This window comes from Fusarium subglutinans, assembly GCF_013396075.1.
Source record: "Fusarium subglutinans strain NRRL 66333 chromosome Unknown NRRL66333_c0000059, whole genome shotgun sequence".
Taxonomy (NCBI): domain Eukaryota; kingdom Fungi; phylum Ascomycota; class Sordariomycetes; order Hypocreales; family Nectriaceae; genus Fusarium; species Fusarium subglutinans.
In genome coordinates this window covers 236,348-251,944 of record NW_023502122.1, presented here as the reverse complement: position 1 = coordinate 251,944, position 15,597 = coordinate 236,348, and the positions used below count along the sequence as shown (strand labels likewise).

The 15,597-nt window shown below is 48.1% G+C and overlaps 10 protein-coding genes across 10 annotated transcripts; 5 read left to right on the top strand and 5 right to left on the bottom strand.

Annotated features, from left to right (window-relative positions):
- Positions 1–337: 337 nt before the first annotated feature.
- FSUBG_5898 (SGNH hydrolase) lies at positions 338–2,418 on the top strand (the record flags this gene model as incomplete). The annotated part of the gene is made up of 2 exons (XM_036684043.1): positions 338–826; positions 883–2,418. 2 exons carry the CDS (start codon positions 338–340, stop codon positions 2,416–2,418), a joined length of 2,025 nt encoding a protein of 674 aa, XP_036538682.1.
- A 349-nt stretch (positions 2,419–2,767) lies between these two features.
- Positions 2,768–3,448, top strand: FSUBG_5897 (acyl n-acyltransferase; the record flags this gene model as incomplete). Its single annotated transcript, XM_036684042.1, has 1 exon — positions 2,768–3,448. The coding sequence occupies one exon, from the start codon at positions 2,768–2,770 to the stop codon at positions 3,446–3,448; it is 681 nt and encodes a 226-aa protein (XP_036538681.1).
- A 145-nt stretch (positions 3,449–3,593) lies between these two features.
- FSUBG_5896 (uncharacterized protein) lies at positions 3,594–4,322 on the bottom strand (the record flags this gene model as incomplete). The annotated part of the gene is made up of 2 exons (XM_036684041.1): positions 3,594–3,866; positions 3,921–4,322. 2 exons carry the CDS (start codon positions 4,320–4,322, stop codon positions 3,594–3,596), a joined length of 675 nt encoding a protein of 224 aa, XP_036538680.1.
- Positions 4,323–5,304: 982 nt separating this feature from the next.
- Positions 5,305–5,787, top strand: FSUBG_5895 (uncharacterized protein; the record flags this gene model as incomplete). Its single annotated transcript, XM_036684040.1, has 1 exon — positions 5,305–5,787. The coding sequence occupies one exon, from the start codon at positions 5,305–5,307 to the stop codon at positions 5,785–5,787; it is 483 nt and encodes a 160-aa protein (XP_036538679.1).
- Positions 5,788–5,897: 110 nt separating this feature from the next.
- FSUBG_5894 (uncharacterized protein) lies at positions 5,898–6,239 on the bottom strand (the record flags this gene model as incomplete). The annotated part of the gene is made up of 1 exon (XM_036684039.1): positions 5,898–6,239. The coding sequence occupies one exon, from the start codon at positions 6,237–6,239 to the stop codon at positions 5,898–5,900; it is 342 nt and encodes a 113-aa protein (XP_036538678.1).
- A 589-nt stretch (positions 6,240–6,828) lies between these two features.
- Positions 6,829–8,622, top strand: FSUBG_5893 (kinase-like domain protein; the record flags this gene model as incomplete). The annotated part of the gene is made up of 4 exons (XM_036684038.1): positions 6,829–7,042; positions 7,093–7,143; positions 7,292–7,476; positions 7,531–8,622. 4 exons carry the CDS (start codon positions 6,829–6,831, stop codon positions 8,620–8,622), a joined length of 1,542 nt encoding a protein of 513 aa, XP_036538677.1.
- Positions 8,623–8,954: 332 nt separating this feature from the next.
- FSUBG_5892 (early nodulin 75 precursor) lies at positions 8,955–9,602 on the bottom strand (the record flags this gene model as incomplete). The annotated part of the gene is made up of 1 exon (XM_036684037.1): positions 8,955–9,602. One exon carries the CDS (start codon positions 9,600–9,602, stop codon positions 8,955–8,957), a length of 648 nt encoding a protein of 215 aa, XP_036538676.1.
- Positions 9,603–10,935: 1,333 nt separating this feature from the next.
- Positions 10,936–13,542, bottom strand: FSUBG_5891 (heterokaryon incompatibility 6 OR allele; the record flags this gene model as incomplete). The annotated part of the gene is made up of 1 exon (XM_036684036.1): positions 10,936–13,542. The coding sequence occupies one exon, from the start codon at positions 13,540–13,542 to the stop codon at positions 10,936–10,938; it is 2,607 nt and encodes an 868-aa protein (XP_036538675.1).
- A 657-nt stretch (positions 13,543–14,199) lies between these two features.
- Positions 14,200–14,562, top strand: FSUBG_5890 (uncharacterized protein; the record flags this gene model as incomplete). Its single annotated transcript, XM_036684035.1, has 1 exon — positions 14,200–14,562. The coding sequence occupies one exon, from the start codon at positions 14,200–14,202 to the stop codon at positions 14,560–14,562; it is 363 nt and encodes a 120-aa protein (XP_036538674.1).
- A 174-nt stretch (positions 14,563–14,736) lies between these two features.
- On the bottom strand, positions 14,737–15,115 carry FSUBG_5889 (uncharacterized protein; the record flags this gene model as incomplete). The annotated part of the gene is made up of 2 exons (XM_036684033.1): positions 14,737–14,761; positions 14,865–15,115. The coding sequence occupies 2 exons, from the start codon at positions 15,113–15,115 to the stop codon at positions 14,737–14,739; spliced, it is 276 nt and encodes a 91-aa protein (XP_036538673.1).
- Between the last annotated feature and the right edge of the window lie 482 nt (positions 15,116–15,597).

Here is a 15,597-nt window from a genome sequence, read left to right as displayed (position 1 = left end):
GCCTCGTCATGCGCTGATCGGTGGTCTGTTCTAATTTATTCGAAGAATGAGTGATTTAGCAACTAACAGACAATGACATCGAGGAGTACCAGGGCGGTTATTGCACAGTAACACAGTGTAGTCTCGTTTCATAGCTTACGAGTGCATGTGATAGAGAGGCGGGAGACAGGCTAGAGTAAGCTTATTTTCAACTCTGAACTAAGTTGAAGGAAGATTCCCATTCCAGTTCATTGTTTGTGTGACAGCCTCCAAAATTTCATTCACTCATTGTTTCTTCTATCACTTTCTTATCAAGCGCCATACCGTATGACTGACATTCAAGTCATTTGTCGCAACCATGGAGTTCACTATCTTACTCTTTCTTTTGACGCTCTTCTCAGCCGTGCACGGCCATATTCCCCATACGAGACACTCTCGCTTGCACTCCATCCCGCCTCCAAAGCTCACTAAAAGAGCTGAAGATGACCCGTCAGACTTCTCGTGGGTGAAGAGGTGGGCAGCTATAGGCGATAGGCACACCGCTGGAATTGGCTCTGGGCGTCCGTTGGGTAGCATCTTGGACGGTGAGAAGCTTGATGTCAAGGTGAAAACGATGAACATCACCCTCCCAAACCTTGAGTTCAGTGGCCATGGAAACTGGTATTGTGCTCGATATGACATGTCATATCCCATGATTATCAGTAGGCTCCTTGGCTCGCAGGTTGAGAGCTTTCAGTATGCCGCTTGCAGTGGAGATCGTGCTGGTCAGATTTATCAGCAGGCTGAGCAGATTGAAGGTGATCTTGACATGGTCATGTTGACAGCTGGTGGCAATGATCTGTGCTTGGTAAGATGGCCCTTCTGTATGACCAGAGACACATGTAATTAACAATGAACCTCCAGGCTGGCATCATCGCGGACTACATTCTTCTCTCCGCCAACAACGAGGAGGCTTGCGAAGCCGTCCTCAAGGTAGCTGAAGACAATTTTGAGAATATCATCACGAATAACATGAAAGAAATTCTTTACGCCTTGAACAAAAAGGTAAACAAGGACGGCATCGTTGTTGTTCTTGGATATGCCGAGTTCTTCAGTACTGAGGACGACAGCTGTGAGTACGAAGAGTGGGACAAAAAGGCATTTCTTGAACCCATCCAGACCCCTCAGAAGTTGACTATTGCTCGTCGTCACCGCTTTAACGCACTTGTCAAGAAGATCAACAGGGAAACCGCTGATGCAGTCAACGACATCTCTAAAGACGAGGATGTCAAGTATAAGATCGGCTTTGCAGACTGGAATCCTTGGGTCACTGACGCCAGCATTGACGGGCAGATGTGCTCTCCTTCTGCGAATGGAGACTATCCTAGCAAGGACCAGCCTCAGATGCAGTTCATCAAGCCGCCCACAAACCCTACGCCTGGAGAGCATGAGGATCTCAAAAAGCGAGGATTCGATACAGATTACTACGATTACAGTCAGGGCGAGCTGAGGAGGAAGCGTGCAGCGCGGAGCATTTGGGGTTCCAAGTTCTTCAACAGCGCCAATCCACCGGAACTCGTACGTAGAGTCCTTGGTCGTCGAGCCCCAAAACCTCCAGGCTGTCCCTCCGATGAATCGAGAGACTGGACAATGGGCCTTGGTCTTCCAAACGACATCGCGGAGAACTTCCATCCGAATGAGAATGGACACCTCACGATGGCCAGCTTCGCGATAGCTGAGGCGATGGACCTTCGGTCGTTGGTGCTCGGCATTGATCCCCCTTCATGTGAGGTTAAGGACCAGTTCAAATGCTGGTCGGATGACAACTGGAAGATCTACGCCAGCGCTGATCGGCTCGACAAACACTATGAAGATTTCTGTAAGAACGTCGAGCAGCCTGATCATGAGAAGGGCTGGGACTACTACAAGGTCTACGATGAAGACACACCCGATGAGCATGAGTTCAGAATCTCACTTAGCAACGACGTCGCAGACTACGACATCAATCAGTGCATCGACTCCTTCAAGAAGCTCATCCACAACTGTGATACCAATTGCAGGCTGAACTGGAAGACCGGAGGCAAGTATGTCCGCGATGATGGAGCCTACACATACGAAGTCAGCCCAACGCGCTATAACAGACCCTGGCCACCACCAGAGTATGCCCAGGGAACCTGCAAAGGATGGTACCACTTTTCTCATAGTTCATATACCATTGAGGGCGGTGGGTTCTCAACGTGGGACTTTGGTCAGAAGACGATGAGGCCAAGCATGAATGGATGTTATGGACTTGGAACGACGGCTTGGAACTTTGAGTACTATGATGAACCGACTGATGAGGGGTATGAGTGGAAGCTTACGTTTAACACGCCTGTTTTTGTGAGGTCTAGGTGTTTCAAGAACAATAAGGTTGTCAAGGGTGCTGGCGGGTGGACTGATGGATGCGGAGGAAATGACTAAGTAGGATATGATTAAGTACCTAGATAGTGAGTGTGGAACTATTATCTCGAGCATTACCAGCACTTATCCCTTCTTAAAAGACTTAAGCAATGCGCCCTATCTTGGATTTCTCTCAGTAAGGAAGCTCCACTAGAATGCACCCTATCTTGTATTCTAACTGCACCAGGTCAAGCTAGTTGCAGTGCTACCGTGGGTCAGATTATTAATCATTCCAACTTGACATAATTTCGCCGCGTCTGCATTGTTTGCATAGATATATCTAGACTGATGTTTTTCTGTCTTTCTTTTCTATAGTTCTGCCACTCCTCATCACTTACCTACAATCCCACATTCCTAAACGACCGTCGCCATGTCATCCTTGTATGATTACTCCTTCGCCCACGTCTCCAAGACGGATTCAGTTCATCAATCCGCAATTAAATACCGCGACCTACGTCTTAAGGCACTAAAGGCTTCTCCTGAGTCTTTTTCTTCTACATACGAAATCGAATCTCAATTCACAGAGAAACAATGGATAGATCGCCTCCTCCAAGATAACAGAGAGAACTTCGTCTGCGTTACCACCCCTGCCGACGCTGGCTCTTCTTCTGTGGCACAATGGGTCGGACAAGTGACTTTGAGAGGTCCAGTGAGCAGAAAAGACTTCACTCTTCCAGAAATCTCTCGCCAGCCAATGCCTGGCGAGGACGAAGAAGAAGATCGTTGGCAGATGCTGAGCCTGTTCATCTTGCCGGAACATCAAGGACGAAAATTGGGCCAAGGTCTATGTCGGGAGGTCATTAGTCATTTGCAAGAAACTCGGCAGAAGGCTAGAACAGTAGTGAGATTAATGGTCAAGCCCCAAAACACCGCTACTGTTCACTTGTACGAAAAGCTTGGTTTCGAAACAGTGGGCAAATGCACATTGGCTGAGGCTCTGGTAGCGAACGGAGATGGCCATCTGCTCCCTGAGGATATCACAGACGCCAGGTACTCTACTCGATCAGGCCTGATTATGATCTACACCATCTCAAATACTTCCCAGAATTGAGAAGTTTTAACGGAGTGCTAAGAAGTTGGCCTGACCTTGGGACTTTGGTACCTGATTTACTTGTAGAAGTATTCCGCTCCATAAGTATAGTAATAGAAGAACATTCTCATAACTTATTACTACTACATAGGGAAAAAAGCATTATCTACAGTTTCGTTTTAGTCTTGGGTGGATGCTCCTCTTCCCACTTCTGCAAAAGTGCCGTTGCCGTTTCAACCTTGCGGGTGAATCCATCATACAGCTTGGCCCATCCATCGCTTACAGTCCTGATATCAATTGGTCGACCAGTCTTCGCATTGATATACGTAATCGATCCCGTAACCTGTGCCACTACTGCCTGCTGCTGTAAAGAAAACAGAACTGTCGTACCGATATTATGGTTCGGTGTGAACTTTTCTTCACGATTGGCCACAATGAGCTACCCACAATCAATAAGATCCTATTACTAAATGTCGCGCATGCTTTGACTTACCGAGTCTGGATATCGAACTTGTCTCTTCAACAGTATCTCATACTTGTGCACAACGGGTATGACACTCTTGCCCTTGATCATATCCTCGTATTCCTGCTTAGACAGAAACTCGTCGTAGCTTTCCATGACGCGCTGCCAGCAAATGCCGAAGAAATGCAGGTACTGCGAATGCGCGACATGTCCGAACGGGTCTTGGTCTTCCGCCCAGGTCACACCACGCTCTACCATGGTCTTGGCTTCAAATCCCTGTGCTTCAAGAACTGTTAACGCTTTTGCGCGAAGTTTCGCGTAAGGGTCATCTTGGTCGGGTAGTTGGGAAGATTTTGGAGCGCCTGAGCGGTGGTAAGGCGAGAAGTAATCTGTTGCCTTGAGAGGCGCGAAAGTCTTGTCTGATCCCGGCATGGTCGGAAGTCTGTGTTGTGCGTTTTTTTTGCTACGGACAATAAATGGCGGGGGGCAGTCAGCACTTTTATAGAGCGTCGCATGCACTGTTTAAATGAAACCTTAGCCTAATGTCATAAGCAGTAATCTCCGGACACTTATTGCTGGTTATCATTGCATGTTGATTGAACCTAATATTTCTGTCAAGACCGCTCGGAATGCCGACCCTTCTATCCGCAAACTTTCGAGCCAAGATAGCTTTAACCAATGACGGATCACCATTTATATCTTGGTTACATTGGATGCCCATCCAAGGAGCGGGGAAGCGCCAGGTTTCGCTCCATGTGGTAGGTAACATGACGGCCAAGCACAAAATCACGGTCTCTTTCATTGATCTGTCAAAAATGGCCCCCAATGACAGGTATAATAGCGGCACATACCAACTTGGGGGCCGTCCTAAAGCAACAGCAGTCGGTATCTAAGCTTATCAATGACATGTGATATACCTTTTGTCTGTTATATACCAGGCTAATAGAATAACAAAGCCCGTCCAAGTCTGTCTCTCAAAAGCTTCGGAATCAATATGTCGTTCTCGTTCCTTATAGGAATTAACTAAACTCTTTCCGGCATTCACACCTGTCTTCAACCGCTTCGGTCCACACAGAGGTGTAGCATCCCCGAGGAGTTCAATGAGGTAAACGATGAGCAGCTCAGTTGGAAAGTATTAATTAGGCTCGCAGTAGTTCATAAATAGCCAAGCCAGCAGTGACAAATGCTATAAGATTGACGATACTATTGACCAAACGGACGCGCTTATTGCGCGTCTCTGTAGTAGCTCAATGCCTACCGACGTCATAGATCCTGTCATTCCAGCTCCAACCCAAATTCACAGGGACCAACCCCTCATATCCCCTATAATCACATGAGCTCAGATTATCTTTCCAACCGTTGTCATCAGTTCACAAGTCGCGACTGTTCACAGTAGCTCTTTCTAAGGTCAAAAATGGTCACAGCGCGATCAAAAGCCAAGCCCTTAATGGACACGATAACTGAAGCCCACCGCATGTCCTACCGCATCGGCCGCGGCGAACAAGGCGTACTCACATTTGAACCCTACAAATCCGCCATCCTTCCCCTCTGGCGCTTCCGCACAGTTCCCATCGCACAAAAAAGCGCTGAAGATCTATGGACCAAATTCAATGAGTTTAAAGACCAGCGCGACTTTGTGGGGATGGACATGACTCGCAAATTCATTCAGATGGGTATGACGCGTGCAAAGCGATATGCAAACCATGCTGGGGGGCGGAAGTATAAGAAAGGTACAAGGGAGGAATTGCCAAAGAGTGATGAGCATCCTGATAAGGATGAAAAGCTGAGGGCGAGTTTGATCTTTAGGGGGTACTGGGAGAAGTGTAAGGAGGATGAGCAGTATCAGAATCTCAAGGAAGAGTTTTTGACGGAGCAGAAGGATTGGAAGGATTCTTGATGAATCTCCGCATCAGTGGTTATCTGTGGATCTTTTGTGCGCGTTCTGTCAATATTCAGCGGACTCTCTCTTCTTCAATATCTCTGCCTAGGTCCTTAACAACTGCTGCCCTATGTCTGACCCAGCCATTCGATCGCAACACCATCACGCAGGGGCGCATTCAGAACCCGTGTGATAGCAACACTCAGTGCATCGTCCTCATTCATATCCCATTCCGATGGCCACTCCTTTCCTCTATCAGCATATATCTCCCAGTTTGGCTGCTGAAGCTTTACCTTTTCGACCGCAGCCTCGAGTCTTTCGGGGAGCTTATTGCCAGGTAAACTGTTGGCGAACCATATGATTTGCCGTTCGAGAAGTTTGCCAGGATCGACTTTGGCCGGGAATCTTGTGGTCCGATGTCTAAAAACTGCGCTTTTGGGCTTGTCTTTGGCTGGTGTATTTGATGGCATCTCCTCGTGATATTTGTCGTTGGTATGGGGTTAGTTTTATTCGTCTTTGTATTGGTAGCTATTTAGAACAGAAGTTACTTATTTTGAGGCTTTTATATCCTGGGATATATCTTTATAAGCTTTGTTAAGATAGTTGTTCATTTTACTGCCTTGTTCAAGTACTCATTCTTTGTTGTTGTTCTCAAGGCTTGCTCATAACATATGATCATTTGACTAAGCACTGCTAAGAACTTGCCTGAAGCGCATCATTCAGTTTCTATCCCTTTCTCTTGCTTATTTTTGGCGGCATTCTCAAGGTCGGCTCTTCATAGATATGTATGTCGATGAGCTCTCCGTATTCCAATTTCCCCTCGAGAGTAACATAATTCTGTCCCAAACTACTTCGGTCGGAAGAGGCAAGAGCACTGATATGCAGATACTTGGAATGAAGATAGCATTAAGCGAGTGGGTATAAAAATAAGCATATGCAGCAAGCACTACTCCAGGCAGCAGTATTATGTAATGGCTGCTGGGCGCACGACATCAACCAACATAATGCTCTTTATTCTTCACCATCTCCCTTCACCCAGGACCCTCCGATCATTTGGACATGGCAGAAAATCAAAGTAGTCTCGAACAGGCCCTCGCTGCCATCCGGAACTTCGGCTTCCAGCACCCCGACGATCAGCTCCTAGAATGCTTCTTGTGCGACTCAGTTGATCCCGAAACAACTGCTCGCTATGTTCTCCGAAAATATTGCGGCCAACAGGAAGATCTTAGTTTGGCGTTGTTGCTATATGATTGGAAAGAGCTTCTCGAAAATGGTAATCACCCTTGGCCTCATCCTCTAAAAGTCTAATGCTAACGAGGGCAGTGATTGAGCAGTTCACGCATAAAGCCAAGACCGAAGGAGATATTGTCGCAAGTGTGACAGAGAGAGATGGCCGCACGTGCTGCATTACCGGACTCGAAGCCTCTTTCGTGGATCCCCTAGTTGTGACACCAATCTTTCCCGCAATTTCACCACATAGAGAGGTACTCTGATATGTCGTCTCCTTATCAACGATCTTCAGCTAATCGAAGTTTGAAGCAGTTTCGAGAACTCTTCGGAATCTTCGTTGGCTCTGATCTGCAAAAGCAAATACACAGTCATGATGTCCGCCTTGGTGGTGTACAAAATCACTGGCTTGTACGTCAGTCTGCTGCGAAGGCTCTAGCACAAGGTTACTTTCGCTTCGCATCCACAAGAGGCTCTGACGTAAGTCTCCTTTCACTTTGTTTTCGAATCTGCACTTTGCTCACGGCCCCCCAGTATCGTGTATCACAAGTCACAATTGGAGGTCCCAACCGACCTTCCATTGTCGACAAGATCTCGACTCTTCGAAGAGGCCGCTTTATGGACCATTCTAACTCTGGAATCGAGACTCCAGAAATCAGTCTGCTCCTAGCTACATCGAGATTCTTCAAGTCCATATGCTGGAGTCTGGTTGGTCAAGAAATTGCTAGTCGACCGAAACAATCGACAAAAAGTACGCTACTCTCCTCACCTTGGCCCTACGTGTCGGAGTACGTTGCTCTTGCGTTTGCGTCAATTTGCCGTTTGATGCCGGCTCATCTTCGCATAAGGATCTACCAATCTCTAAAGCTCTTGGGGGTTCGGACTTATGGACCATCCTCTAGCCTCAAGGTCCAACAGCTTCCTTTTGGCATGTACCTGAAAACGATGCATCGTGATGACTACCAAGCACTGGCAAACGAGTTTGGAGCTCTGAGGCTTGTGAGGGACCAGACCAAGGTCCCCGTTCCCCGTCCATTGGACCTGGTTTGTGACGCTGATGCATCGTATCTGGTGACAACTACAATGCCGGGACAACGGTTGGGCTCCTATATCGATGTACTCAGCGATGATGATCTCGATACCTTCAAACGCGATATGCAGAAATACATGGCACAGCTGCGCTCGATCTCAAGACAAGGAGACCAGAGGCATGCCATTAGCAATGCTGTTGGTGGGCCCTGTTATGACTATCGAATTGTGGCCTGTCGCGATTATGACAAAGAGCGGGGTCACTTCTTTGGGCCTTTCACTGACGAAGAAGAGTTCAATAATACACTGCGAACGCCCGCGCTGCCAGATGTATTTCATTCCACGGGCCATGATATAGTGTCCACGCATTCCGATATTAACATGAGGAACATCTTGATGCATAAAGGTCGGATTTCGGGTATTGTAGACTGGGAGAACTCAGGATGGTTTCCCGATTATTGGGAGTATACCAAAGCGCACTATGTTACTAAGCTCAACAAGAGGTGGTTGACAGTGGTTGATCGGATCTTTGCGAACTTTGGTGACTTTAAGGTTGACTTGGCAATTGAGCGTCGCCTATGGGAGTATTGCTTTTAAACTGACTTTAAGATCAGTCCACAAGAGCATTGTCACTTAGCATACAAAGGTTTTACAGAGAGGATATAGATTTAAGCAACGCAATTCATTCGGATGCAGTTATTAATAACTAATATGCCAATAAAGTACAAGAAGAATATGTCAAAAGTCCATCCATCCAAACACATGTCTGCCATTCCTCCAGAATCTCTCACAAGTCAAAAGTCCAGCGCCATCCTCTCGCTATGCGTTTCCACACACAGGTCGTATACCATGATCATGAATCAGGACGAGTCACCCACTCAATAACCACAGCACAAACAGCTTCTGTCCTTCATCCTCTCAGAGAGAATCTAGTAGTGAGGAGCCTGGTAGGTGGGAGCCTTGTACTCAGGCTTAGGAGCAGGCTTGGGCTTCTCAGTCTTGGGCTTGGTGTACTCAGGCTTGTGGGGCTTAGGAGCGGGCTTGGGGGCCTTGTAGGTAGGCTTGGGAGCAGGCTTGGGCTTCTCGTGGTGAGGCTTGGGAGCAGTGTACTCAGGCTTGTGGGGCTTGGGGGCCTTAGGCTTGGTGTACTCGGGCTTGTGAGGCTTAGGAGCAGGCTTGGGGGCCTCATACTTGGGCTTGGTATACTCAGGCTTGTGAGGCTTGGGGGCCTTGGGCTTGGTGTACTTGGGCTTCACAGGCTTGGGAGCCTCATAGGTCGGCTTGGGGTGAGGCTTAGGCTTAGGCTTCTCGTGGTGAGGCTTGGGAGCCTGGTACTTGGGAGTCTTGGGCTTCTCGTAGTGAGGCTTGGGCTTGGGCTTCTCGTGGTGAGGCTTGGGAGCAGGATACTCGTGCTTGGGCTTCTCGTGGTAAGGCTTAGGCTTGGGCTTCTCATAGTGAGGCTTGGGGGCCTTGGGAGCCTCGTAGTTGGAGTACGAAACATCGTAGTTGGCCTCGGCGACGGGAGCGGCGAGGATGCCAGTGGCAAGGGTGAGAAGAGTGACAGCAGAGAACTTCATGTTGGCGATTTAGTTTTTGAAGAAAAGGTAATTAAGGAAGGGCTGTTGTCTTTGTTAAAAGAGCGTAGAGAAGTTGCGAGTAAAGAGTGGATGTGAGTGAGTGACTGAAGAGCAGAAAAGAAAAGCAGTTTGAAGAGAGTATGTCCAGCTCTTTTATGTGTTTGTCTATTCCCACGATGAGTCTACTTTTAGATGCAGTAGTGACATGCTCGTCTAACAGCCCTGTGAACACTGCACTAATCTCGGTTCACGGCTCATAGCGGAAGGTACCAGTAGCAAAACTCATCGGCCAGGCAAATTCACATCATCCACTACGCCAGCTGAGAAGCAATTGACGTGCTCAGGGGCTCGACGAAAGTTGCGGTGATTGGAGAAGTCCAAGGTGCAGTGCATCTCGGCAGCGCGCGGTTACAGGCACTATTGGGCACTAATACAGGGAATAAGTTCGTATGTTATGACAGTGGCTTACTCGGGACAGGAGGGAAATTTGGCGCCGGCCGCGATTGGCTGCAGTGGTTTAGCCGTCCGGGCTAGCGGTGTCTAGAACGCCTTACCCCTGAGGTTAGGGCAGGTCGGCTGATACCCACTGATTTACCGTCGTGGAGATTGCTGCTGATCGATTGGCTTGGCGATGTGAGCTCAACTGAGCTAAGCTTTTCTCCGTGGATCTCATCTGGGGAATACGAGGTCAGGGGTGATTCATTGGACAGGTTGTCACGGAGCTTTGTAGCAGGTGCCGTTGAGGCGTCTGTGTTTGTTGAGGTTAATATCGAGAGTCAGCGCTAAACTCAGGTACGAGACTGTTCCCGTGAGTCCCGAGTAGGGCTTTCAGGGGTTAAGTGTACACTGTTTCTGGGGGATCTAGAACCGGAGCCATCAATTACCTTCCTTTTTTGTTGATCCCATCACGTAAGAATATTTGGAGTGACATGAGATCAACCTCGCAGTGGTCGGTGAACATCGCTTAACCGCTGGGCTTACATCTGTTGTTTAAGCATATCGAAAAGGCAAAACAATTATTGCAAATAGTTCCAAGCCTCGAGCGTCTAAACAACTCCTGTGGCTTTTTTGGCGGAGTAATTTATTGCACCCTCCGTAATTATTGCTTCATTTCATCATTCACGCTCGTGAAATAACCGCCGTTGTTTGCCGCTCCGCTGAGATCCGGAGAGTTGGTAAGCCACAAACAAAAGTCTGTGCAGGTTGAAGCTCATCTATCAATCTCATCTCGGACAACAAGCACATCCAAGCTCGGAAGATGACAGAAGTTTGTCAAGGTCCAGGTGCGCAACTGAAAATGACAGCCAAACTCTCGTTCAACGCACCATCTCAATTAGACGATTTGTAATCTGCCAAACTTCAATTCCCTCCCCAGAATCTCCTCCAAATCCGAGTCATGCAAATATGCTTCACCAGTGAGTAAATAACTCTCATTACCTCCATTATCACCCCGCAGACTTGCCGCATCCCATTTCTCCGCCTCCTTATGTCCCGCCCGTACCTTCAACGCCTCCATCGATATCCCACCGTTATACTTCTCTTTAAACGCAATCTTGCGCTTAATGTCCTCATCCCTTGGTGTAAAGACGTAAGGAACCTTGCCGCCTTTCACCGCCATCACAACATCGCCTTTTTCAGCCCAGGCCGGTGCAAGGATGAGTCTGCCGCTTTGGGTCCTGAACAGAGCTCGGACCGTCTGCGCTATTTGCAGGGTTCTTGCGAAGTGAGAGGCTTGGGTTTTGCGTTCTTCCGAGATAGCCTTGCGGTCTTCGGGTGACCACGGTTCATTGGGATATGCGGCACGTAGTTTGGTGTAGTCGTCCTGTATCTTTGCCATGATGGGCCCCCTTTTCGCGATGAATTCTTTCAGGATGAGAGTCTTGTCGGTGATTTTTGCTTTTTCTTTGTCATGTTCTTTGACGTAATTGTTTACCCAGTCGTCAAGCCATTGGCAGAACCCGATCATCTTGCTGCTGGCCTGGCCTCTCCATGTTCCAGCAGTGAGAAGGTCACAGAAGATCTCAAGAGGCGACATTCCCGTCGACTTTGCGTTTTTAGTCATGTCGAGTATCACTTCTAGTAGATGAAATGGCGGGGCGTAGTTGAACGAATCCTTCAATGCCGCAGCTTCCTGTGCTTGCTCATTTTCCGTGGAGCTCAGCGTGATCATGGACTCCATATCGTGCGCCAGATCGCCGAAGAAATTATACAACACACAGGACTCGATAAAATCTAATTGTGCGGCTTCAAGAAACAGCGCTTTACCATCAGCCGATACTAATGGACTATTGATCATCTTGGATATGCTTTCGAGTGGTGCGCTGTTTTGCCAGATAAGAGGCTTCATCCCCCGCGAGTTCTCCAGCCATGGGACAGCATACCAAGATGGCACATCGAGTTCAAGCTCTGACAACTTATCATACTTCATAGCTGAGTAGTGGATGCATGTGTCTCTCGTCATGTCGTAGAAAAATGGACTGCGATATCGCGTTGCGAGCGAAAGGAGGTTCATCGGCTCAGGACCCGACAAAAGACACAGCGCCACCTTCTCAAGAACCGAGGGGAACTCTATGGCGTAGTCTGCGTGCAGTGGTAGCCATTGACGTCTACTATCTTGTGTAGTTTGATCGTGCTCCAGCGATGAGCTGTCGGAGCCTTGTTTTAAGCTCGGATTCATCAATAGCGTCTCTGGCTTGATCAAAGCGAGTCCACCGTACACCATATCCCTCGGATCTCTTGCCTCGCGGTTCTTGACCAGGCTGAACCATTCCTGCAGCCCAACTTTGTCACCCTCAGAAATCGTGCGGCGCGAATTGAGCAACGAGACAGCCTGATCAGGCATGTCGCCAACCCACGTCAATATCTGTGCAAACATATGCAGCCCACTGGTATTCCAAGCACCCAGAATACTTCTCATCCAACCGAATGCAACAGAAATGTCATCAGCCTCGAATTTGTAATCTCCCAAGAGGAAGATGGCTTCTTTGGCGAGGCATAACTCTTGCAGAACCCAAAGCCTCTTAAACCATTTGCGCGTGACGATGAAGAAGACGCAAAGTACTAAATGCCAGAGTGATGTTGTTCCAACTCTGGTGTAGTAGAAGTCTTTGGACTCAGCAGCCTCGGTAATCTCGGGAAGTCCGGATTTGGTCATGTCAATGAGGTTGGCGACACCTGGCGCGAAAACGTGGGGACAAGTACCCAGCCAGATCGTGACTTGGGAAGCTGAACTGTAGATTCGATTCATCATTTGGACTTGTTGGCCCAGCTCAGTAAGGTTAGACTGATCGATACATATCGCGTCTATCCAGTACAGTCCTGGACGGGCCTTTCTGATCTGGAGAAGAGCTTGGTATAGGTTAGATTTGGCGTAGATACCTTTGCCGTCGCAGAGAATCTTGTCGCGGTCGGTCGTGTTCTCGACTGGTTTTGCATCTGGATCCGATGGTTGAGAACGTGACCGAACCATGAAACGATTGAAAGTGTGATTAACCGTATCGATACCACTAGAGACAACTTTTGAGAAGTTTGGGACTTTTTGAGAGAGGTATCTCAGCTCGTAGGGGAAGCTTGGTGGGTCTAATTCCCAAGTGTATGATAGCGCGTGATATTTGGGGTTGTCCACTAAGTCAACTGTATGGAGAGAGCATTGCAGCATCTCGCTAGGGTTCCCAGGCTTGACTTCAAGAAGCCGTGTGCTTGAGGCCGTTGGCAGTTGGGAATATGAGAGTCCATTGGGTCCTGCACCCTGTATATCATGAGCCTGGCGCCGAGTGCGAGAACACTGAACTACAGTGAGGAGCTCTTTGGAGTGACGAATGATGTCACCTCTATCCTGCCACGTCTTTTTCGCTGAGAAGCCAACTTGTCGATACAGTCTCGACGACCATGACGGAACATTGCTTCCAGGCTGTCTTGTTTGTTCCTTACTCTCAGACATTGTTTCAATAAAAAGTCTTGGATTGAAACAAAACAACGCCAGGAATGCCAGCGGTTACCCTGTATTTAATCGGAAATAAACAGTCTTTCAGGCGGGGGCAGTGCTTGGCAAATCGCCAATTATGAACGGACACGCTTCTAACGCGCCCAATCATGTTAGTGATCGACAGGCTGTGCGTGACCGTGGCTGGCTGAAAGTCGAGACATGGACAAATGGCGACGCGATAAGATGAAGATTAGATAAGAACTAGCGAGACAATGTTGCGTTTCTTACATTTCAGCTCACCACAGCTCACACTGGCAAGGATGCAGGAGCTTAGCTATTTATGGCTGGAAATATTCCATTCCTTCACGAGTTCTTCCAGTCCCTCTCGGAGAGCTACTTTTCGTGTTCGGCTACCCAGAAGTGTGCACATCACGGTGTTGGCTGCAATGTCACGAGGACTTCTGAATGAGCAGGGAAGATACGTTTGAGGCGTAGTGGAACTTTTGATAAAATGGGACAACGACCAACAGAGGGTATCACCAGCGAGATAAGGCAAATGATTAGTGCAATGGTGTATAAATACATGCCATTTCTCCCAATCGTCCCTTTCAGCGCTTCAACACCTTCTGACAAAGGAACCGAATCTCTTATCACATTAAATATTTACGCATAATGGCTCATCAACCAATAGTCCATTATTCAGTTGACCCTTCCACCAACCCCAGTTCATGGCCACCGCCAGCTCCAGGCTTTGGCACCATCATCAACAGAGTCGATGTCATCTTTATCAACATCAACGGTGACTCCAACTTCACCATCCTCCGAACAGGCACCAACGAACATGTTCACCATGCGGTGACACAGGTGACCAAGCACATAGCTCGTGGCCTTTATCGAATTATCAGCATGAATGTCAGCGAATACTCGTGTTTGGTAGTCATGTCTACTGAGAAGTCGAAAGATGAGTTGTTATTCAGGAATGGCTTCCCTTGGGACAGGCCAAACGATCCTCAGCCAGATGTTGTTCTGAGTTAGGTGGATGTACAGGATCAAGGCGAAGGGCTGAAGATGGGTTGCGATACAATGCGACATCTGAAATAAAAGATCATATATTCATTTATATGCTACCTTAGTCATGTCAAGGTTTCTTTCCAACAAGCTGAATCTCAATGTGTAGGTCATCCCTTCGAATTACTGAACCTGTTCACATCAATTCATTGTTATATCCTTCATGCTACAATTGATCAGTACCTGTTCTGACCAAGATCTTGCCGTAAACTTACTTTATCTTTGATTGACTTGCTATCTATTTGTAGCAACGGCCATTACTGCAATACCTCGCCGAGTTCTGGCAGCATTCCTTCTTGCAGCACTTCAGGGTTCGGCAGCAGAAGTTGCCGAGGGAGCACTTCCTGGGAAACTTGGCTGGGCAGACCTTGGCGGCGAGCTGAAGTCCCTCGCCGTGAGATGAAAGATCGTGACCCTTCTCACCAGCCGAAGCAAGGTCGGGAAGGCCAGCAGCAGCTTCTTTTGAAGTAGCTGCAGAGACGAGAGGGGCAAGAACGAGGAGGACGGTGCTGAACTTCATGGTGACTTAAGACTTAAGCTTAATATGACTCTGCAGGGTGATGAACAGTCTCCAATCTGGGGAATTATCTGCCTCTTATAACCCAACACACCGCCATCCATCAACGGTCCAAAATTTCACCGTCTTAGTCTCTAATGCCTAGCTGCAAGCCACTTACAGCCTTATCTAACTCACAAAGGCAGTTAATCGCTGATTCACTGTCTCACCATGCTTACTTTAATCCCGATAAAGTCAAGCCAGGTTCCATCGGAGGGCATAAGGCTGACTGTGAGCAGCGATCATCCCCGTAATTCTGGCAGAGCTGGAAACTTAGTATAGAATGTGCCGTGATCTTACAGGGAGTCGATCACGGATTATCGGCAATGAATGCCCTGTCGGGACTCGCGCTGGATGATCGGGCGCCCTGGGACTTGTTAGGCCCGTTGTGAGTAATTTATGCGTTGGCCAGAATGAGCATAAAGTTGTCGTGGTTAAGATTTACG